This window comes from Myiozetetes cayanensis, unplaced genomic scaffold (assembly GCF_022539395.1).
Source record: "Myiozetetes cayanensis isolate MyiCay16 unplaced genomic scaffold, myiCay2020 scf2-11, whole genome shotgun sequence".
NCBI classification, from domain to species: Eukaryota; Metazoa; Chordata; class Aves; order Passeriformes; family Tyrannidae; genus Myiozetetes; species Myiozetetes cayanensis.
Window position 1 is genome coordinate 38,343,230 of NW_026087411.1, and position 22,900 is coordinate 38,366,129.

A 22,900-nucleotide genomic window follows, 5' to 3' on the forward strand; every position below is an offset into this window, starting at 1 on the left:
TATTATGGTAATATATATATATATATAAAATTGTCAGTGTGATATTTATTTAATGAAAAGCTATCTAGTACTTTTTTACAGTATTATAATATAAATACAGTCTGTCATTCCTGAACACATTTCCACACAATGAAATAAAACTCAGTGTGAAATACTAAAAAAAACCAAAACACCTCTGTTGAACTGAAAGCCTATATATTAACTTTAACTAGAAACTGAATTCATAAGTGTCTAGTCAACTTCTGATAATTAAGTCTGTAGGCTTTTTTAAACCTTGGATAATAATTAACTGGTTTTGAGTCTGTAGACACCCAGACAAAATTTGTCCCATAGGTGTCAATAATCAGGTATAACAATACTAGTAATTGATTAAGATTTAAAAGGAAAAGCACTGTAAATAAAAATCTACAAAGAACTGTGTAAGGTCTATGTAGATCAACACACTACCAATCTTTACAGCTATAAGTATTTAAATTGAAATTCAGTGTATGTATAATTCCACAGTTCCAGAACTTTGTCTTTTTGCAGTACATTCTCTTAGCTAATCACCAAGGATGAAATTTAAAAGATTTGGTAATAAGAAAACAACTAAGGACTGATATGAGTAATTAATAAAGCTGCAAATTGAATACAGTATATTTAAAACTATATGATCATTTGCCAGGAAAAAAAAAGTCTCAGTTATGTTACTGGTGGCATAGTTCTGAATTCCTCTATTATAAATATCACAGTTACTTTATCACTTAGCACTCCTGCACAGCCAGGAGTATTTTCTTACCCACAGATTGACAGCAAACACTCTTCAATAGAATCTCGCTGAGCTTTGGTAAGTGAGCATCCCTTTGAGAGTCTGTACACAGTATGTAATAAGGAATCAATGAGGGAAGCGTGGTGCTCTGTGCCAGCAAAAAGAGGAGCACATCTGGTCAAGAGAGGCAAGACTGCTGTGCAAAGGTATCGATTCAGAGCCAAAGCCATATCCGTAGCACTTAAAGCAGCCTATGAATTAAATGGGACAGAAATTAGACTTGTCTCATCAATGTTGTTACAAATGAAAAGATTTTATTGCTTGTTTTTCTTTTGTAATAGTTACAAAGAGGGAAATATCCAAAACACAAATGGGGATTTGATGCCTACTGAAAGCTAAATGCCTAGCTCCTTCTTCTGCTTCTGAAGTCTCATAGATGGCTTTTGTTTTCTTTTCAGTGAATGAAAACAAAACCACTAAAGGTGGCCATTCAAAAACAAAACAATTTTCAAGACTATATTGAATAATGTCATAGTTGCTTAACAGAAGACACCAAAATCAGGTATTACCAGTCAGTATGTTTTTACTGTTATGATCAAGGCCAAGTTTCATGGGAGGAAAAAATCCTCCCCTGCTCTTTCTTAGATATCTGGATTTTCATGAGTCAGTATGTGCCCAGCTGGCCAAGAAGGCCAATGACATCCTGGTCTGTATCAGCAATAGTGTGGCCAGCAGGACCAGGGCAGTGATCGTTCCCCTGTACTTGGCACTGCTGAGACTGTTCCAGTTTTAGGCCCATCACTACAAGAAAGACATTGAGGTGTTGGAGAGAGTACAGAGAAAGGCAACAGAGCTGGTACAGGGTTTGGAGCACAAATCTTATGAGGAGTGGCCAAGGGACCTGTGGTTGTTTAGCCTAGTGGAGAAAAAAAGGCTCAGGAGATACCTTATCAGTCTCTACAACTACCTGAAAGGAGGTTATAGTGAGGTGGGGGCCAGTCTCTTCTCACAAGTAACAAGAGACAGGACAGGAAAAAATGGCCTCAAGTTGCACCATGGGAGGTTTAGGTTGGATATCAGGAAAAATTTCTTCATGGAAAGGGTTGTCAAGCATTGGAACAGGATGCCAGGGAAGTAGTGGAATCACAATCCCTGGAAGTGTTCAAAAAACATAAATATGCTCAAAAAAGCAAAAATGGCCCTTGAGGACATGGTTTAATGGTGACCCATGGTGGTGCTAGACAGATGGACTTGATGATCTTAGAGGCCTTTTCCAACCTTAACAAATCTATGATTCTAAATAACAACATAATTATTTTCAGAACTGACATAAGAGGTCAGGCAGGAAAACCAAAGTCAATGTCTTAGCCCTCATAATAGCTCTCTAAATCTAATTTTTCTGGACCAAAACATTTAATAAAAAATAGACTGAAATAAGCCTCACCAAAAAAAAGACAGCAATATTGAGGAGGAATCGACCCAAAAATCTGTAATTTTCTAAATAACAATGTAGGTGTCTCTAACAAATGCACAGAGATTAGCACTTTCTATGTATCTTTGGAAAGAGGCTCTCATTGGCAGCTCATCTGATTTTGATTCCAGAGCACAAGCTCAGAAAGTCTCGTGGTGAAAGGCATTGCATCTTTTATTGTATAGGTAACAATAGGGGTTCTTACAAAGTGAGCATTATTCTGGACAATTCATCTTCAAGTAATATCAAATCTCAGCAGCAACACACAGTACATCCAGTATTTGAGAAATGCAGAAGACATGAAGACATAAAAAATGTTTTTTTGTGGGATGAAAAACACTTTAGTATTCAGTAAAAAACAAAATAAAAACAGACTTAACCCCTTACTGTATCTAAAGAAGCAGCAGCACGAAGATCTGGCAGAAAGCCAACTTCAAGGAGATGTAGAAGAAAATCCTGGTCCTCAATTCCATAGACCCTGTCAAGGAACAAAACCATGGCTGCCTTGTGATCTGGGCAAAACCCCGCAGACATGTCAGGTTCCACCACAGTACCATCTAAAAGGAAGAAACAAGACTTCAATGACAAGGATCATCCTTCATCAGCAGACCAGGCAGTCTAAGCATCTTCCCCATGGTTTTGTTATAAAAAGGCAATATATTTGAAGTTAAATGAAAAAGAATGTGTAAGACAAATTCTATCCAGAGAGACCTTAAAGTCCATACATGCTTTTCTGTTTCTGCTTTGTGTATCAAGGGATTCTTACCAGGTGATATTCTGATATGTTAAGTACTCAAAACATAATAATTAATCTACAGAACTACCTAGATTTTAGAAGAAGCAGACAGAAAGTAAAAATCACAACAATTCTACATCAAATATCCTGGAAATGCAGCATTGGTGACCATATCTGTATTGTATGACAAAGAATTAAAAATGTACTAAGAAGTTCTCTGTTTCTGAAAACTTTTCAAATATCTGAAAAGAATTCATTGAAATATTTTAAAATGTTGAGACTTTCATTTTGAAAAGCAATAAGCAGTTCTGGATCTGTGAGCTGTACCGTGCTACAGAGATATCACCTACTAACCTATAACTATTTGGAACATAAATAAATAATGGTGTAATAGAATAGATACTCTTCTACAGTAACCTATAGGACAATCTTGTGCTGTGGGTTCTTAGACAATACAAGTTGCAATTATAATATTCTCTCTCCAGACACCTTAAAAAGCAGATGTAATTCCTTTCCCCTTTATAGGGATGCTCTCATAGCTCCCAAGATTGCAACCACTTCTATACAGGCAGAAAACACAAAGAAATGCATTTGCCTATGTATGTCATGCCTATAACTTCACCACAGTTGCTGAAGAACAACTCTGGTGTCTTAGTTAGATCTGCTAGAAACAATTAATAGGGTTAAGACAACAAAAGCTAACAATTATACTTTTGAGAAAATATATCTTTTTTAATTGTTTATAAAAACCAAAAGCATGCATTCTTAAATTTCTTTTTAAAGTGGTAATAGATTTTCATAACTCAATTTGATGGGATTTACATCAGTGACTTAAGAGTACATAGAATTATGGACTACAGCATGCAGAAAGATTTTTGAAACATGTTTGAGATACACATGATTTCTCCTCTAATTCACATAATAAATAGTTCCATTTCTATAGTATTTTTAAATGTTGAGAAAAGTATGAGTATCATACATCAATAAATTACAAAACATAACAGGATGGGATAAAAAAACGCTGAACAACCAACTTACCTTTAGCTATGGTTGGCATGTGGAAAGCAATACTAATTACTCCCACCAAATCTTCCAGTGGAATCAAAGACCGTAGAATTGATCTGATTCTAATGGCTTCCCCTTTACCAGCATGGATTAGCTTAGGAAAAGACAAATAAAAAATTAACAATGCCTTCTTTTTATCTTCAGCATGTATTCATGGTCTGGAAACTTCTGGAACCATAGATAAACAAAAATTACTTTTCCCAAAATCACATTGTAATTAACAATGTAAATGTCATGCAATATGCATCTATATGCTATATTTTGGATGCAAATGTACAAAGTCTAAAAATCTAGTTGTTTGGTTTTTAAATAAGACTAAGTCAATTTTCAGAATGGAGTATTAGGTAAAAGAGGTAGACAAAGCATTTAAATATAGCATATGGTGAGAGGGGTGGAGGGAAGCAGAAGCAGATTTTCAGATTAAAAAAGACAGTTTTTATCTTCTGGTCAAATAAGAACACTTTCAGGTATCCCAGTTGTTTCAGCTTTGTTTTAAAAAAAGGCCGCAAGACAGGTAGAAAATAAGACAATTCTTTTATTCAAACAAAAGAGATATTCATACATTGACATTATTAAATGGATATATCTCTCTTTTCTCAAGTTATCAATCTCTTCAATAATCTGATACTGATCTAGACTAATCCATATTAATTAAGGAACATTTCAAGGTGAAATTCAAAACTACTTGTAACTAAATTTCTGAAGAATAGGAATGTACAGTGAATCATAAATATTTTCAAATAGTTTCAAGCTCCTACAAAATAAGTGGAAAGCGTTTGGGTTTTATAGTGTGTCTAATTTTTCATATCTAATGCCTGAAACAGTGACATCTTACCTTTGAGAAGGTTTGTCAGTGTGAATAAAGATTATGAGATATTAATGTGTACATTCAAGGATAATGCTATCCCTACATTGTAAAAGAATATCCTATCATATTTATACTTTCATAACATTTAAACTTTTATATACAATTTAAAGAGTCTGTTGAAATAAGTATATGAAGAGTTAATCCTTGGTTTAGAAATAATAAATCACTCTACACTATCACAACAAATAGGGAAACCTGAGGAATTTGATTGTCACACTGGACAATCAAACAAAAACCAGAGAAACAAACAAACAAACAAAAAACAAACACACCCCAAAAAACCAATAGAATAATTATTTTTAGAAGAGTTTATGAATAGAATTTCTTCCTTGTAAATTATCAGAACACCCACATTATATACACTAAGAAATTACGTAGCCATACCACTTCTTTAATACCTGGTAACATGCTCCTGTGAAAAAAACTAATAGCAAACCACGGATCAGTCAAACAACTATGCCTTTACTTTTCAATGTGTGAAGAATAAAACTTACATGCATTTCAGGGGCACAGCGTCCTAAGAGATCAATCAAAGCAGCATAAAAAGTCATGATTGCATTTCCCATGTGAATAGTGTCATCTTCTTGTTCTTCAATTTCTCTGTAATTAGTTAAATGTTGCAACAATTAAAGAATGAAAAAAATACAAGGAAGTACTTCACAACAGTAATAAATAAAGAAAATCTGCTCTAGGTGTAACAGCTTACACAGAGTGGCTTCTGTTAATTAACTGACTCTCAGCAGACTAGGACAGAACATATTTTGTCCCTAAGACATTGCAGTGACATCTGCTTTGTAACCATTGATACCATTTATCTGCCTCATTTTGCATCAGACATCACTTGCAGACTCTTAACTGACTGGCAAAGAACAAACAGAATTTCAAAGATGTTTTAATATTTAGAGTTCCTTAAATTAGCAGTGCAAAGAAGGAACAGTTTAACAGAAGATAAATTTCTACTCTTCAGAGAATCCAAGGGAGAATCCAGTTGATAATTCAGGTGTTAAAAAAACCAAGTAATTTCACACCTAAGATTATAAAACAAATAGTCAAACATTATGGGAATGTAAGTGGTTTTACTGCACCTACAGGGTTTTACTAGATCCATTACTTGGGGAAGGTCCATCTCTTGTTGTATCTTCTGATATTTCTATTGCCTCCTCCATGGCAGCAAGTAACCCATTTCCTCCTTCTCCTCTTAGAGCTGGACCAAAACATTCAGGTCGACGAATAAGCAGTCTGACTACAACATTAGCATTCTCCTCCACACTCTCTCCTACCACACAGAACAAATATCAAGATATAAAATTATATCAAAAGGAGTTCTGAAATATAATCAGAAAAAGGTACACAAAAGTGCAGAGTCTATGCATCAGTAGATACTTTTAACTGCAAAATAGTTTAAATATTACAACAAAGTTACATAAACACACATACTCCTCTATTACTGCAATAAAAGCTATGAAATAAAATGTGTATTTTAATTCAAAATTAAATACATTAACTATGTAGAAAAGGATGTTTAAAGCATCACTGAAACTACTGATTTGTAGTTTCACAGTCAAGTGCAAGGGTTAATGAGAGGACTGATACAACTGCTGAACGCTAAAACTGGACTATTTAAATCTTCACCAGAAAATGAGGTTTAGTTCTGAATTTAGCATGAGTTTATCACAGAAAGATTTACGACTCTCTGCTTTACTTTCAAAAGAGATGTGGGCATTTCAAAGATTAAAGCTGGATCTAAGAAATGGAGCATAGGCTCACAAGACCCTATAAGACTTGTGAAACGGGCATCTAATCAAGACATAATGTATGTCTTGAATAATTAGAGTCTTCCTGCAATTGTCCTTCAAGTTTACAGTAAATTATCTATTTGGTTTGTATTACTATTTAAAATTACAAACTTCTTTGAATGTTAAAAGAATTTATAAAATGTATGAGTTTTTACTCTACCATTGCAAAAAACAGCAAAACGAAGAAAATCCAAATAACGTTCTCCTTCAACTGGATTCCATCCGATGTCGGGGTAGCCTTTACAAATTAACAAAGGACAACTCTGCAATCCACATCCAGCCAAGTAGCGAACTACCTAAAAGCAAGGCATGGTGAAAAATATATTAATTGTGAAAAAGAAGGGAAGTGCAACTTCTAAGGGACGCATTCTCTCTCTCAGACTATGATGTCCACATTTTATTATCCCTGACAAAACCATATCATACTGTGGGCAAATCAGAAGAGCACCCTGAGAGAGAATCATTAGTTCACTTCTCCAGTCTTTTCCTACTTCTGCAATGACCTACTAGAACTACTTATCTCAATCCCATCATTCCTCTCTCTAGATTACTGTTTTGATATCTGTTATTTCTCTTGCAACTCTGAGCAATACAAATTAGTCAATTTTGCACTATTCCCCAACTGCACACTATCCATAATTGAGGAAACATCCTTTCCTTTAGAATGAATAAAAGGTCTGAAATGGGCAGCCCAGGGAGGTGGCAGAGTCACGATCCCTGAAGGTATTTAAGAAGAGACTGGATGTGGCATTTACTGCCACGGTCTAGTTGACGAGGTGGTGTTGGTCAAATGTTGGACTCGATGATCTCAGTAATCTTTTCCAACCTAGTTGATTCTGTGATTCTGTAATACTCTTTCATTTTAACCATTCACGTTCACTTGCCTTTTTTAATTCTTTTTTTTTTTTAAACACATAGCATTAACACTCCCTGTAATTGAGGCCTATAGGCTCAGTAGTAGTTTTCAGTTGGCCCTTTCCTTTCTGAACTGCAAGAATTGTAAGCATAACCTTTAGCCAGTTTAGACAGTTTCTTTTTCTTGATCATTTATAAGAGTGATAAGTCTGAAAATGTCCTTTTAAACACACACGTTCTTTCCTAAGAAAGGAACATCTACACTTATATTACTTCTGATAGATATTTTCCTATGAATATTATACCATCTCCAGAATTCAAGGTCTTCAAAAGAAAACTGGATATTGTAATTCCACTTTCTTACTTTCCATTACAAAGTGGTTTAAATGTCTATCTTTAATGTCTTTCTATTATTTAACCTGCTTTTCTTTTCCACCACTGACATAGCAACTATTATTCTAATCCCTCTTGCAGCAGCAATTTACATATACTCCAGAATTGTAAAGGGTCTCTTGAGTGCTTTACTCTTAGTCTAATTAATCCTAATTTCATCAAACTTTTCTGGAGCAGGTTTAAATGACAGGGGAAAATGCAGATAGATATAGGCAGACATCTCTACGAAAATTTGTCATATATTGTAACAAGTTGACACAAAGCTTCTAGTTACCCCTATTGTATTATGTCACCACTTCATGTCACCATCCAAAAGAACAACAAAGAAAGACTTTAGCAATGAAGTTTTGATGGGCATGGACTCCACTACTCCAAAAGTAAGAGCTGCTCTTGAGGCAATTCCTTTTGGTTACAACTGTGTATGTAATAACCAGAAACTCAATTCAACTTTTCAGACTACCAACAGAAAGAATAACCAACCAGATCACAATAATCTTCCTCAGAAAAGTACCAAAAACTCCCATATAATCTTGGATTTTGATGACTTTAAGAAACAGGTATCTTCCCCTCTCTACAGGGATAAAAACGCTTGATAAAGACTCTACCAACCTTCTCCAGATCAGGCTCCCTTAATGCCAGAGCAAGTTCATTGTTATCCATCACAGACGCTGCTGCAACATCTAAAGGAGTTGATCCTCGCATAGAAGGAGAGGCTGTTAAAATAACATTTAGTTTCAACACCAATTTAATAAAACCAACAAATTAATAGGAAATGCATTAATAATAAATTGCCAAGCACTTGTATGAAGTCTAACATTGTTATGAAATAAAAATACAATACAGACTGTCAAGCTAGAAAAAAATTCTCTTATACATTCCTATTCTCATCAGATACTTTATTTTAAGATCTCATTCTTTTTAATTTTCCTGACTAGCACAACTTTGTTTTGAGGAAAATGTAGTAATGATTTTATATCTAATACACTGACATGTTATCAAGTCCACGAAAATAAAAAATACCTTTACACTTTAAAATACAAGATTATAAGTTATCTATTTCTTTAAAAAAATATGGCAGTAACTAGAGTGTTAGAAAAATCTGAAGTTTTCATATTGACACTCCAAATTCATTCAATTTGGACACTTCAAAAAGACTTTTATTTTATGCTTCTGTCCTATATCTTTAAATTAAGACATTTGTGCTCATTTACAGAAAATTACTATGATGATTCCTAAATAATTATATATTCTCAATTACAAATACTAAATTAAATAAGGATAAATGTATTTCCTGTACAACACTTCAGCCTAGAAAAGAAAGGCAAACATGTTAAGACAATTTCAAGGTTCATTTCTGGGCACTATACATGCATACCCAAGCAAATGAGTTCTGTATTTTTCCCACTGCCGTAGATCTATATTGACCAGCCTACAGAAAGAAAGTGCAAGGGTGCAACCTTGAGCAGTGAGAGGTAATCCTAATGAAATGCTGTGAATAATTATTTATTATTCTCTTTCTCAAAACAAGATTATATTCTGTTCCTCAAAATGTACAATCACTCACTCTGAATGTTCAGGCACATACAAAAAAGTGCACACTAAATTAGCTCAACTTAATGTCTCCCCGACTGTCAGGGAGGCCGTTTGGAGTTAGCAATCCATTTAATGAAGATATTTTTGCACTGGGAAAAGGAGAAACTTCCATACAGAGTGTAAACAGAGGCATGTAAAAAACAATACAGGTGGTTTTATATATAAATTAACTGAAAGTTTTAAATTATATTTTTTGTATAGAATCTCAAAAGCCCCACAATTAATACTTACCAAGGCCAACACTGCTGTTTTCCAATAAATAGCTAAGATGATCAAACATAGCTTTTTGATTCTGCCTGCTGATGCGGCAAAAATAACATAGAAAACGACAGCAGTTTGCCACCATCTTTGGGAAAGTGATTTCCTAAGAAGCAAATAAAAACAGACTGAAGCTCAAACTCTAAGACTGGCTTAAAACTTGCAAAAGGTCATTTATGCAAAAGCCTTTTAACCTACTCATATGTTGGCATTGTATTCACTGCACCTCAGTGAAATTAACTGTTTAGGTTTTGCACTGAAATCAACAAGACTTTCTCATCAAGTTAGTAACACCTTAAGCTTCACAGATCAAAGTATAAGCTTGAAAAACAAAAGCTGGGGTCACCCGTAAATTCTAAATTCCAACATGAAAGAAGGTGAATGCTCAGTTTCATAGAGTAATACTTAACTGATTTTTAATTAGTTCCTAAAAAGATCACTAGCTAGAGGTTATGGTCCCACTACCTCTGGTAATAGCTCAGCACCTTATAGGATAAAGCTTTGAACAGCTATATTCTGAACTCTCTGGCTTTAACAGTGAATTGCTTTACCTTGGATTCTCCTCCACCAAGTACATTTACCATCACTTCCATGACAGTTTCATGCATGCCTAAAGCTCTCATGAGATTTGGATGCTGGTAAAATACTTTATTATTCATGATGTCTCTACAGGAAAACAAAATAAAAAAAATGTTATGGACCAATAGTTTACCTATTATGTTGTTAGCAAAGCTGATTTACTGTGCAATTCTTCCCACCACGAGGTGAAAAATTACCCCAGAGACTTTTTCACATTGTGTTTCAATCTCTCTTGTCTATTTTTCTATGCACATTGTGGAAGAACCTGACCTTTATTTCCTATATGATAGTTATTGCACTAATTGCCCCTTGATTACAGTAGAGTAGGATGTTCTTCTATTTTCATTAGATAGTCCATTCAGATCTAAAACTATTTTCTGACAAGAACATCATCAAAACTGCTATATTAGCTTAAATTTTAAATTCAATTATTCAATATATTTGACATTATATTATTTTCAGATTATTTCAGCATTGAGACATTTTCTACTTGTCATCAAAACAAAAAAAGTAAAAGTGGTAAAGAGAATGTATATCCAGCTATCCTCAAAGTGTCAAAGACAGCAGTTGCATAAATATTTACCTTAATTCATGAGTTACTACTCAAAAGAACTCTTCTCTCCTACATATTTTGGTAGAATAGATTTGCATATACTTAAAATGAGTCTTGAAGATCGTAATGTCAATATTTTATTGGACATTTTATGTCCAATAAAAATGTCTGGTTTAAAAAGTAATTAAATTTCTAAAGACTATAATTAGTCTTGAAATCACATACAATTCATAAAAAACTGTGAAAGCAGTTAGATCATGGAAGAAAAGGACTGGCAGATCACTAGGAAAATACTGTTTGCAACTGCTCAAATTTCACTGTATGTTTTATAACAGTCCTTTTCTTATTTTTTTTTTTTCTGACCTAAAACTCCTGCACTCAGGTAAGGAAAATTTCAGCATTTTAAAGACAAGATGTGAAGAGAACTATTCCATTACTCTAAAAGCTATACATTCACAACTATCAGTCACGCAACAGAATGCATGTAGTATGTCTGATGTAGATGACCTCATCAGAGTTTTTCAGAGTCAAAACGTCACCTCTGGGCTGGCCAGCAACATTGCACTACTTTGGCAAGTACATCCACTTTCAGTGCTCTGTTTAAATGTGGACTGCATTATAAAATGTCTCACTTAAGAAAAAAAATTGCAACAGCATTTCTGAAGAAACTGAGTTTTTACATAGGAATGAGTAACACTTCCATTTCTCAGTTGAAAGAAAGGAATGACATTTACAGCAAAAAAACCTGGCATTTCTAAATAGGTGTTGGAGCTCAAGTTAGCCAATAAAAGGTGCAAATAGCGCAGTTGGGTAACATAAAACCTAAACAAAACCATGGTAGAGGCTACCGAGAAAGGTAATAGGAAGAGGCAGTGATACTAGCTTAATAGAAAGTACTCTTTCTTCCTTACACCAGACTTTTATATGTCAGCAAAAACATCATTAATATTAAATCAGATTCAAAAAATCTTATTTTTTAATTCACAATAGAAAACGTTGAGGAAAAAAATGTAAAAGAAACAAAAGAACGCAGAACATGAAATGAAAACTCTACTGAGATTGTTTGTTTTCTTTTCTCCAGGCACAACAATGCCAAAATCTAGGAATCACTCGCTCATTTTACACTTCATAAACTGAAGGGAAATGAAACAACTTCAATTTGTAGTAAAAAGGTAGATTTAGAAATACCAGTACTTCATGACTCTTGACAGATACCAGACCTTTCCTTTTGCCAAAGCCTTAGTACGACTACACTGTGCCCTGAAACAAGCATGGAACATTGCTGGGACCTGCTGGCAAGCTAAGAAGTAGGCACTGTTCATAATGAAAATACAAAATTATGCTTAGACATTATTTGGATATATGAAGTTTCAGTAAGCTCAAAAAAAAAAGTATTTTACACAACAAAAGCTTCTCTTTTTGCATTCATGGCATTCTTTATATAATGATATCTTTGGTTCTCATCACTCTTGCTGATGGGCATTTCTGATAGATCACAGCTGATGTTTAATGTCAACATACATCTCTTTGACTGTGAGAGGAAAGAAGAAACCAATCTCTTTCCTACTAGAGAGTATAATATTTGTTTTACTGTTTTCTCCAACTGTACTCTGTATTAGCCTGTACTTCACTATTATTAATCATATAATTAGGAAAAACAAGACCAAGGGAACTGCTTCACAGTTCAAACATACCATCTAAATTTAGAGCAATAAAGAAGATGACATATCAGACATGGGTAGACAGAATTCCATTAGCTGACTGCTGCTAGTGGTATGTCTCAAGAGACAGTAGTCAGTGCATTCACAAAAAAATGGATGGTATTCTTGACAGAATTTTTCACAGCTATAGTTTTGAAAATATAGTAACAAGATAGATTCTGTAATATTAAAAAATATTATATACATGTTTTCAACCTTTGTCAGAAGTCTTAGACATGTCAATTGCTTCTCTTCAAAAACGATATATATAATGCTGCAAAGGCATTATCTTACATCTGAAGATACAATATAACAATATCAGTGTCTGCATTTACACCCATATTCAGATTCAATCTTCATGTGTAACTTTGGTCATAACCATAGAGCAAATAACAACAAAAATTATTTACCCCAATCCACGGATCATAAGTTTCTCCTCCTCCTTCCCCATTCTGACACTAAGCAAGGAACGAATTTGGCCAAGGGATGCCAGAAGATTGATTGTATCTTCCACAGACACACTATTTATGGTGTAGGTCTTTGGTAAGGCTCGAACTAGGCCACCAATACCATCATACTGGCGATGTAGCAATACAAACATGGCCCTCACTAACTCCGGATCTTCTATCACTGATTCCTGGGCCCAGCGTACCATTGTGTCTGAAATCAATTGCTGGAGAGTAGCTGTGAAGGAAATAAATAACAAAATTACCATTAATTGCTCATCTCTCAACTGCTAGTCCCTCAGAACCCCTGAGCAACATGAATTGGAATGAATTAAATTCCTAAGAAGCACCTTTTTCTTCCTTTTTCTTGGTACTTCTTTAGCAGACTAACAAAGGAAAACAAAAATCGCACAAGAGAAGTAGAAATACCTCAAAACCAGAAGTCTATATTTAAAATTAAAATTCAGAAAACAAATCTGCTAACAAAAGAGATTATGAAGACATACAAGATGCTCACAAAATCACCAGATTTATTTGTACATATTGCTTTCAATATTTCTCCATGAATTTGGGTCTGAGGACTTTGTTAACATATTATTGAAGTAAGGTTGAAAAATTATACTGGTAGCATATGTAAATGCTGTACTTTTTATTTACATGTCTAAGCTCTGTATACACTCAAAATTTCATAATGTACATAATTTAACTTATTCCTTTGCCAAAACCAAAGGCCCTTCATAAGAAATAGACATGAAGGGACTACAATCAAATAAATGGCAAATCATCATTTGCATATTTCAAATTTAGTCTATAATGAAGCAAGAAACCAATATCTGGTAGTGTCACTGATAATCTTTATTAGTTGAGATATATATATATGTATTTGGTAAAGTCATATGTTAAAATAGACAAACTATATAATCTCAGTTAAGATCTGAGACTGCTGCTTAGAAAAATTACTCATGAACAAAGAGTCTAGACAAAGTGTTTGATAAAGACAATTGAATAATGTTCTTTTCCCCAGCTCAGGGAACTTCCATTCAGGTTTGCAAGATTTTGTAAGGTCAGCTGAGAATTCTCTAGAGATATTCCACCTTCAATACTTACCTAACTAATCAATGTCAAGCAGATAACAGCAAAAGTTTACAAGACAGATTTTAAATATCCCAATGTTGAAGAACTTGTGTGATGCAGACCAAACATCAAAAAATAATTGAAAATTCACAATCTAAGTGTTAAGATAGTAACATGATCTTGGAGTAAACCAAACCTGCAATTTCAGGTTAATTCAAACAAACAAAAAGCAAAAGTACTTACTGAAAGATACTGAAGGAATAGGAGTTTACAGAAAAGAGAATGTCTAACAAAGAGAATTTGTTGGCTAAGATGTGCTAATACAAGGGAAAGGGGAAAAAAGAATAGTAGTAATGTATTTCATTGTTAATATCCAAGCACTGTACTATAGGTGTTTCTATTGAAACAGAGTTTAGCAATTTTAATAATAATTAAAAAAAAGATCTTTAAAATAAGGAAAAAGATTAAATGTATTTGGGCTGATATTTCAGAAGGACTGAAAGAATTATGAATTCAAATGGACACAATGGTAAGTTTTGCAAGGGGGTGATATTGGGGGGGTTTTGTTTGTTTGGTTTGGTTTTGGGGTTTTTTTGGGTGAAGAATCCCAAGAACAGGTTGGTTCCTATTTAGCTAACTACAACACTGCATTTCACCTACCTGTGGGTCTATTTGTTTAATATAATACTGTCTGTCTACTAACAGAAGAGAGAATCAGATTTTTTGGAGCTTTAAGCTTACTACAAGGAAAAAAAAGATTCATCACCACATTCTGCACAGACCTAGCCTCTAATTATCACTGCCTCATAGCTGAAATAACAGCTATAAACTGCAAAGCTAGAAGGCAAAAATATTTCTACTTAAAGAACATTAAGCTAACACTAATAACTGGCAGCTAAGAAGCCACCTAATTAAAGTACCCAGGGTAAACCTTCCCATACAGTAACTTTAGGAACTTAAATTAAGCAACCAGGGTAAAAGACCAATCTCCCTAGGAATTCTGTGTAGTCAGTGATGGAAATCAAATTTTTTTATGAAAGTCTAAACACCTAAACTGTGTGTCCAAAAATTCATTTCTGCTAGTAGGATAGCAATATAAAAATTTAGGACATTAGAAAGTGCTACCTGACATAATTTAAGGGGGAAGAAGACGGGGCGGGGAAGTAACATTAAAAAAAAAATATTAAATACTCAGTTGGCACCAAGTGCAGAACTAGGATGTCACTGGCAGTGCCTCTTATCAAGAGGGAAAGGCAGAAAGTACCCGAAAAAATGACAGAACAGCAGTGACAGTCAGTAAATCCTGAATTGTAGGTTGGGTGGAGAGGCTTCTGCTAATTACAGTCTAATTGCACACTTTTCTTTCATATGGTAATCTTCATGCGAATACTGATTTGAAGCTGCTGTAACTCATTTTATGAGGAAGTTCTAATAAATTAGGACCTTGCTACAATTATTAGGTCTGCACTAACTTTCCGAAAAGCAAGATAAGATACACTCTGAAAAATTTATGACTTGACAAAGGTAAAGGGCAAAAATGCCAATAGAAGAAATTTTCAGCTATATCCACAAACCTGCCTATCATAAAAACTCCATCTGACCTTGTTTCAAGTCAGAGCTACATATTTTAAGGTGCACAGATGTTTCAATAAAAATCCACCTTGTTTTGGCTGAAAATATATGATGAACTTTCTGTTCTGTTTCCTTTTCCTTTTGAAATTAAGATACAATAAACTGATTTAATTTTGCTTACAGGATGTCTTAGCATCATCATCAACTGGCTTCTCAGCTTGCTTCTTCTTCAGATATGTAACTTTTTCCATGAGGTACAGGAGGCGACCCCTAATGGTTAAATCATTGTTGCCATCCAAGGTTCCATCTTCATCTAGTTCAATTCCTGAAATAAAAAATAAACACTAAATAGTAAAAGAATAAAATTAAGCGAGTTACAGACATTTTTTTTGTATGTTGCATGCACAAATATAGTTAAACTGAACTATGTTGCTCTGCTCTGTTAGAGCTCTAGAAGAGTTTCATATGGGATATGCTTAACAAGGTCTTTGGAACAAGTACAGAACAGGTACATGTAAAGGCAGGAAACTGCAGGTAAGGATCATGTAATCTTAGTAACTTAGTGCATAAATTGTATATTATACACAACACAGACAATAAACATATTTCCCACAGTATGTATTTTTCCATGCTAACACTGATGCCTGTGTTTTGGAAATATGTAGCTCAGAAATGTAGATATAATCCCTACTGACACAGCGTGGTTCAAATAATACTACTGTGAGGATACTCAAAATTCAGCAAGAACAAATGCAAAGTTTTGCACCCCATGTGACAATACGGGCTGGACATGAACTGCTTAAACAAACGTGTTGGCAAAAAGAACTTTGAGAGTCCTCTTAGCAAGCTAGACACCAGTCAGCAGTTGCACTCCAACAGCAAGGGGAGTTAAAAATATCCTGTAGTAGTAGAAACATAATCACTAGCTCAATTATTTGATTATTCCCCAGTACTCGACACTCATGGAACGGCATCTGGAATACTAAATCCAGTTTGGGGTTACCAAGAAAAACATTGAAAAGCTGGAAAGCATCAAACAATGACCCGTCAAGATGATTGGTGCCCTGACTACTTGCCCTATAAGGAAAGGGTGAAGGAACTGGGTTTGTCAACTTGAGATCAGAAGCTCATGCTGCAAGATATCATGGCAAACTGAAAGGGAATGCCATGATATGAGGATAAGAACACTTCCTTGGTTTTGACTACAAGCTAATTTTCTTTATTTGATAGTATTTATAATTGATACAGTCTAATCTATAGACTATTCAGTTGGTGTTACTTCTGAAAAATTATTTATAAAAATTGCTTCTAAAGCAAATATAATTAAAAAAGTAAAAGTAAGGCTTACCACAGTGTGTCATTAGGTCTTCATGGAAATCCAAGAGTTGATCACGGATTTCTTCAGGGCAAGGACAATCATTTTTATCGTCTTTAAAGTTCAGCAGCATATTAATCTTAAAGAATACAAAAGAAAGACAGATTACACCATCAGATCAAACAGAATTCTGCCCCACATAGAGCACAACAAAAAATAAATTGTCCATTGTGAGCTGTACCTGCTCCTGAGGTGGGGACCGAAATTCTTTTGTTTTTCTAGCTGTCAGGGCAGCAGACATGTTCAAGGCCTGCATCACCTCATTGTACCGGAAGCGCTGATTCTCTTGAAGTTTGGCCACAAAATCATCTGAAAATGCTACAATGGCTTCTATTCGGTGCCGTACTTGGCAATCACACAGGTACTGGAGCAGATGACACATCTGAGAAAACAGTATTGAGAGACGAGTTGGCAAGCTAAGAAATATCTTTTGCATATTATGCAAGTAAGGATGAATTTCTTACAGCAGTAGCTACTATCAAATAAAGTGTCTGAAATATTTAATGTTGTCATTTACTATACGTAAAGTAATCTCATACCAGGAATATCTGGCATCTGCAAGAGATTAATGTCTCCCAGACATAATAAAAGTTGTAAGAGAATGGATTTACCCCTTTTCTTCTAGGGAATTTCTTTTCTGTTTGGATCCATAAAAATTTAGATTTCCCTATTAATAGCACTCAGAAAGTAATTCTTTTTAATGAAACAACAGTTACTTGATCTATAGTGAAAAAGTTTATATCATCAGAAAGATACTAAATCTTCTTGTTTCCTGTAAAGAAATTACCTCTTTATTTAACTAACATCAAAATACTTTATTCCTTGAAAGATAGATTACCAAGTGAAGAGAACAGGATTTATAAAGAAAGGGGAACAACCACTACCACAACAGTATTGTTACCTGTAATTTAACTGGTTCTGGAAGCTTCATTTGAAGGAGTCCTTCCTTTGGCATTTGCTCCCTTCTGGATTCTTCCTCTCCTTCTTCTGACTTGAACTCATCTGAACCCAACTCCTTCTCTGAGAAAACAATTTCATCCTCCTGGCTCATTGCTTCTTTAAAAACCCGGGGTTCAATCAACTGCAATATGTGTTTCAGATCCTCATTGTGGAAGATTCCCATAATTAGGAGGGTATAAAAGAGCTTGATGAGAGGGACAAACAGAAATTCTGTAGAACCTCCAACTGGATCTCTGACATGGAGGCTTCCCTCCTGAACAGCTTCAGTCAGCATCTCTATGGTTTTGGCCTTCAAAATTTCTAAAGGGAATTCAGGACTGAACTGAAAGCATTCACTGCTAATGCTTACAAAACTCGGAGAGGAGAACTGCATTCTTGGCCTTAATGAAGTGCTAAGTCCTATACCAGGGAGGCCGTGCTTTTTGTTTTCATCAGGAAACAAAGTGATACTCTTGGTCTCATCTGTCATTGGAACTATAAATTCATTATTCATCATTAACCTGGCAGTTGCATAGGTATTGAGATGGATGTCAATGAGTAAATCATAATATCCTGCACGTAATAAACCCGGCATGTATTTATTCTCAATAGCATAGAGGAGTTGAGATTCATCCACATGGCTACACAGGGCATGGGCCACTCGGTTGTTGCCTAAAGCACAAACAGCTGAATACAATCGGAGGGTATGGTAGTGAAATTTTAGCAATTCTTCTTGTTCTGTCAGCTCTAAAATATCAATTGTTCTGCAGGGAAAAAAAGAAAAAAACAAACAAACAGAAAACAATAGAGTAAATTCCATAGAAGTGTAAAAACTTTTTTTGAAGGGATTAAAAATTTTCCCTAAGGATAACATTGGCTCAATATCAATTCTAGGGATGGAATTTTTCCACATTTCATCTTTCAAGTGATAAACACTGTCAACCTCACAATCAAGGACTAATAGCAAAGCTCAATTAGAAATTTGTTCCAGTTGTTCCTGAATTCATTACTTCAATTTCTTTTGGTGGGGAGGAAATCTAAATTATTTATTTAACACAGAATATTTCCTCGTACTACAAACAAGAATTTGCATAACTGAAAATTAAGGTTTTAAAATCAGTACAAATTGAGATATTTATATAATTTAGTGGTTTTAGTCTGTTGCAAAATGGCAACAGACTAACCAATTCTTTTGAAGAGGGTTCAGGGTTGGGGTTCTTTGTTTAGAATTCTTACCTAAACAAGTCACCTTTACAGTGACTTGTTTTTCAGTTTTGGCACTGGCAAAATGCTCCAACATTTGGGTAACAAGGAAATCACTTCAATTTTTTCAATTAAATTTAGGAAAACAAAGTAATGGAAGAATTAAATGGGTCAAAAATCTTTAAAAACCTCTACAAAAACACCTTTGCTTATTTTACAGATTATCTTTTGTAATTTATAAACAGAGTTACTTTCATTTTCATTCAAATCCTGCATATACTATTAAAATGTTTGGAGAGAAACTAGGAGAGGTTGAAAACAGGACAAAAGAAAGCAGATTTTAATACACCGAAAATTAAGATAATTTTCAATATTAGTTAAATCAAAATACACTCCCTATATTTACCTGTGTTATAAATACAGAGAAGACCTTGGACCTTCTTATAGAAATGGTATTACATGACTAGCTTCATAATACCAACCCAACCCTGATACAGTACAAAACATAAGCATCAACCTGTTTTCTTCAGGTATATGAAGGGCCATGAACTGCAAAGGATTCAGGCACTGTATCATCCAGCCTTGACGTTCACTGATTCGAGACACATCAATCTTCAAGAAGTGGTTTGGTACTCTGCTCCAAAGCACATGAGTCAGAAACTGGACATGGAGACGTGGAGGACATTGAGAGACTGGGTTTTTGTGTTCACTTTTGAATAAGCCAGCAGATAATGGCATTACATTCTGTAAAATTCCAATGGAAGAGACAATCTGTTTCATCATCTTTATCAAACAGTGTATTTATTATATCTCAAAAAATACATTCAACATTCAGAAAACTACAGTGCAACATGAAAGTAACATTTTCAGTAGTTTTTAAAACCAGCTGGGAACTGTTGGGAGATTAGCAGCAAGAGAGCATTTTCCTTTTTTTTTTTTTTTTTCAAAATAGCTAAATTTGAAATAGAAACTTGACTGGAATGTGTGGTTACTTCCTTGTACCAGGAATCCGATTTTCTCTCTTCTGATTTTTTCAACATCCAATTATCCAAGGCAAGGAAGCAACATTAAGCTCAGTTTCCTTGAGTATTCTGTTTGTATATACTTTAAAATTATTTTAAAACCCTAACCTAATCTGCAGATACACTGGTCCTCCATGCTCTGTTTGTAGAAAAAGAGATTTGCCTTACTGATCCCACTGATTTTGTTTCATCATGAAGGATGAGATTCAGAAAATTCAACAGGACTTTGCAATATTCTCTGCCAATTCTAATCAGTTTCAACCCTTCTTATTCAATGTACTGTATTCTAAATTCATGAAGTATTTATAACTGAATTAAGAATAAAAAAATCAACAGTGAAAACACTTGGAATCATAAAAATGTGCCCAATACCAGGAAGACACTGCAGGCAACAAATGGTAAAAAATAAAATAAAATTATTTTATATGATTTAATTCTCCTAAACTTGCATAAAACCAAGCATTGTTTACCTTTATTCTTCCCAATTCAAACTGGAAAACATTGGGGCTTGTAGCTTGAGCAAATACAGCAGGAAATAACTTTGTACTTGGTTCAACCTAAATCAAAGACACACAAATACATAACCACAGAAGACAGAAAAACAGTATTGCAAATTAAAAGAAAAGGAAGTCAGCAAGTGCAGGCCTTTGAATAAAACCCCATAACATTCAAATAGGAGGGAAAAATTAGTGCCATAACAGTGGCGATTACTTTTTCTTACAATTTTGTACAAAACCTCTAATAAGATGCAGTCTGAGGACTTCGTTTTCCCCCTTCCCACTGGAAGACATCACCAAAAAAACACTCACCTGATAGTACGTGCCTAGTTCTTTGCCATTAGCTGTGAAGGTCAGGAGGCCACTGGCAGCATCGACCAAGCAACCAATCTCCAGACCATTATTATTACGTCCTTGTCCCGGGCTCATGCTCTCTCCTGCGCACACCATATAGCAGTTGCTGCGTTTTATACTGAATGTCAAAAGACAAATTTATTTATGGATGGTGTGTAAACATTATGTAATGAATTAAGAACAACTTTGCATGGTTGAAACCAGGGCCCTGTGGCTGAAAACAGCAGATCCCACCAGAACCACTGCCAAAACTCAATGAAACCTGGACATCATAACTGAAAAAAATAAAAAACTGAAGATGACATAGTATGAATAAGTTCAAATGTTTTGTAAAATTCCAAAGACAAAACTGACTTTGGAAGTTAAGGTTTTAAGTCATTTAATGTTGAGCATAACAGAAGGTTTCTGGCATGGATAATAAACTGAAGTGCTGAGAGGAGCTGTTGTACTAATTTTGGCCTTAGAAGTCAACATTTATAGGATCATAGTCTTCAACCATACAGAAAACCTGCACCACTTTACTTTTCAGTGCCTGTTGATTTGACTAGATCATTAATCCACTTTCTTCACAAGCAAGAGGAGGTAACAAGTCACACTTCTCCCTACTATTGCTTTTTAAAATTTTTTGTCCACATCAACCCAGGTACGTTAAATGAGGTGCATTTACACTTTATAAATAACTAGTTGCTTTTACGGGTATAAAATACAGATCAATTTAAGAAAATTATTACCAACCTCTCATGAACCTTCCCTTTTTCATCTCCCAGTGTAACTGTGACAGTACGCACTCTGTCCAAGTCAAAGCTTGTGTCATACTGGTGAAAGTCTGATGTAATCCAGCCCACCCAGACATTAGCAGGTTCTTGACCAGGAAATATTCTCACTGAATAATAGTACTGTTAATGAAAATAAAATTTTATCAAATATTAGTATTTGCTTTCTGGTGCATCAGTTTGATTCAGAACTTGTTGCTCCAAAATCTGGAAACATGCTATCTCTTCAAAAGTGGCATAGGTTTGTTCAAGTACAATTTGTAAGCAAAGCAACAAAAGAATATAAACACGAATTAAAATACAGCCAACAAAATATGTATGCTAAAAGAAAAAAAAAAGGAAAAGAACTATATTAAAGGCTTCTGTATCATAGCATTGTAAGCTATTTTTTTTACAGCAGCTACAATTTTTATACTGCAGGTGACTCAGTTTCCAGTAGATATTTTAGAAATACAAGAATACATCTGCAAGAGGAGTATTTTCTCCCTTTGAACATTGAAAAGTGAGTGCTTATGGAGCCGATCTTGTCATAGAAATATGTACAAACCCTGTACAAACCTTTACCAAGAGTTACATTAAATAAATGCTCTGTAAAATTAGTGCAGATGTTTTCAAATGGTCCTGAACAATGACCTACTGGTTTAATGTACTTTTTCCTATTTATTCCTTATTCTAGAACTATTTATTCATCCTCTTTTATGTTAGGTGCTATTAACACTAGTTTCAAAAATGGATTCAACTAATTTATAGGTTTTCACACGGAAATTGCTTTAGAATGACAATCAATTCAAAACAAAAGGAACAAAGCAGCCTTAACTTCAGTAGCAGTACAGAACTACCACAGACAATTAAACTAAAATTTTCCTTGAAAATTAGACTGTTTCTGAAACTCTTACATGCAAAAAACCTGTATCTATATATAAAAAAACCCCAGCAACAACACGAAAAAAAAAAAAAAACACAAAAAACCCACAAAAAACCAACCAACCAAACAAAAAACCACAACCAAACCAAAACTCCAAAAACAAAA

At 34.5% G+C, this 22,900-nt stretch overlaps 1 protein-coding gene across 6 annotated transcripts in view; it reads right to left on the reverse strand.

Moving 5' to 3' along the window:
- RYR2 (ryanodine receptor 2) overlaps positions 1 to 22,900 on the reverse strand; it is a 401,127-nt gene that overhangs the window by 111,359 nt on the left and 266,868 nt on the right. For all 6 annotated transcript variants that reach the window (XM_050316682.1, XM_050316684.1, XM_050316681.1 and 3 more), the window contains 18 exons: positions 21,833 to 21,993; positions 21,056 to 21,215; positions 20,717 to 20,803; positions 19,742 to 19,968; positions 17,984 to 18,785; positions 17,264 to 17,464; positions 17,056 to 17,161; positions 15,889 to 16,032; positions 13,026 to 13,299; positions 10,335 to 10,449; positions 9,757 to 9,889; positions 8,542 to 8,645; positions 6,845 to 6,980; positions 5,978 to 6,164; positions 5,383 to 5,488; positions 3,994 to 4,114; positions 2,607 to 2,776; positions 779 to 999 (listed from right to left, as the gene is read on the reverse strand). In XM_050316682.1, coding sequence (XP_050172639.1) covers positions 779 to 999; positions 2,607 to 2,776; positions 3,994 to 4,114; positions 5,383 to 5,488; positions 5,978 to 6,164; positions 6,845 to 6,980; positions 8,542 to 8,645; positions 9,757 to 9,889; positions 10,335 to 10,449; positions 13,026 to 13,299; positions 15,889 to 16,032; positions 17,056 to 17,161; positions 17,264 to 17,464; positions 17,984 to 18,785; positions 19,742 to 19,968; positions 20,717 to 20,803; positions 21,056 to 21,215; positions 21,833 to 21,993 — 3,455 coding nt within the window. The remainder of the gene's footprint in view (positions 1 to 778; positions 1,000 to 2,606; positions 2,777 to 3,993; positions 4,115 to 5,382; positions 5,489 to 5,977; positions 6,165 to 6,844; positions 6,981 to 8,541; positions 8,646 to 9,756; positions 9,890 to 10,334; positions 10,450 to 13,025; positions 13,300 to 15,888; positions 16,033 to 17,055; positions 17,162 to 17,263; positions 17,465 to 17,983; positions 18,786 to 19,741; positions 19,969 to 20,716; positions 20,804 to 21,055; positions 21,216 to 21,832; positions 21,994 to 22,900) is intronic.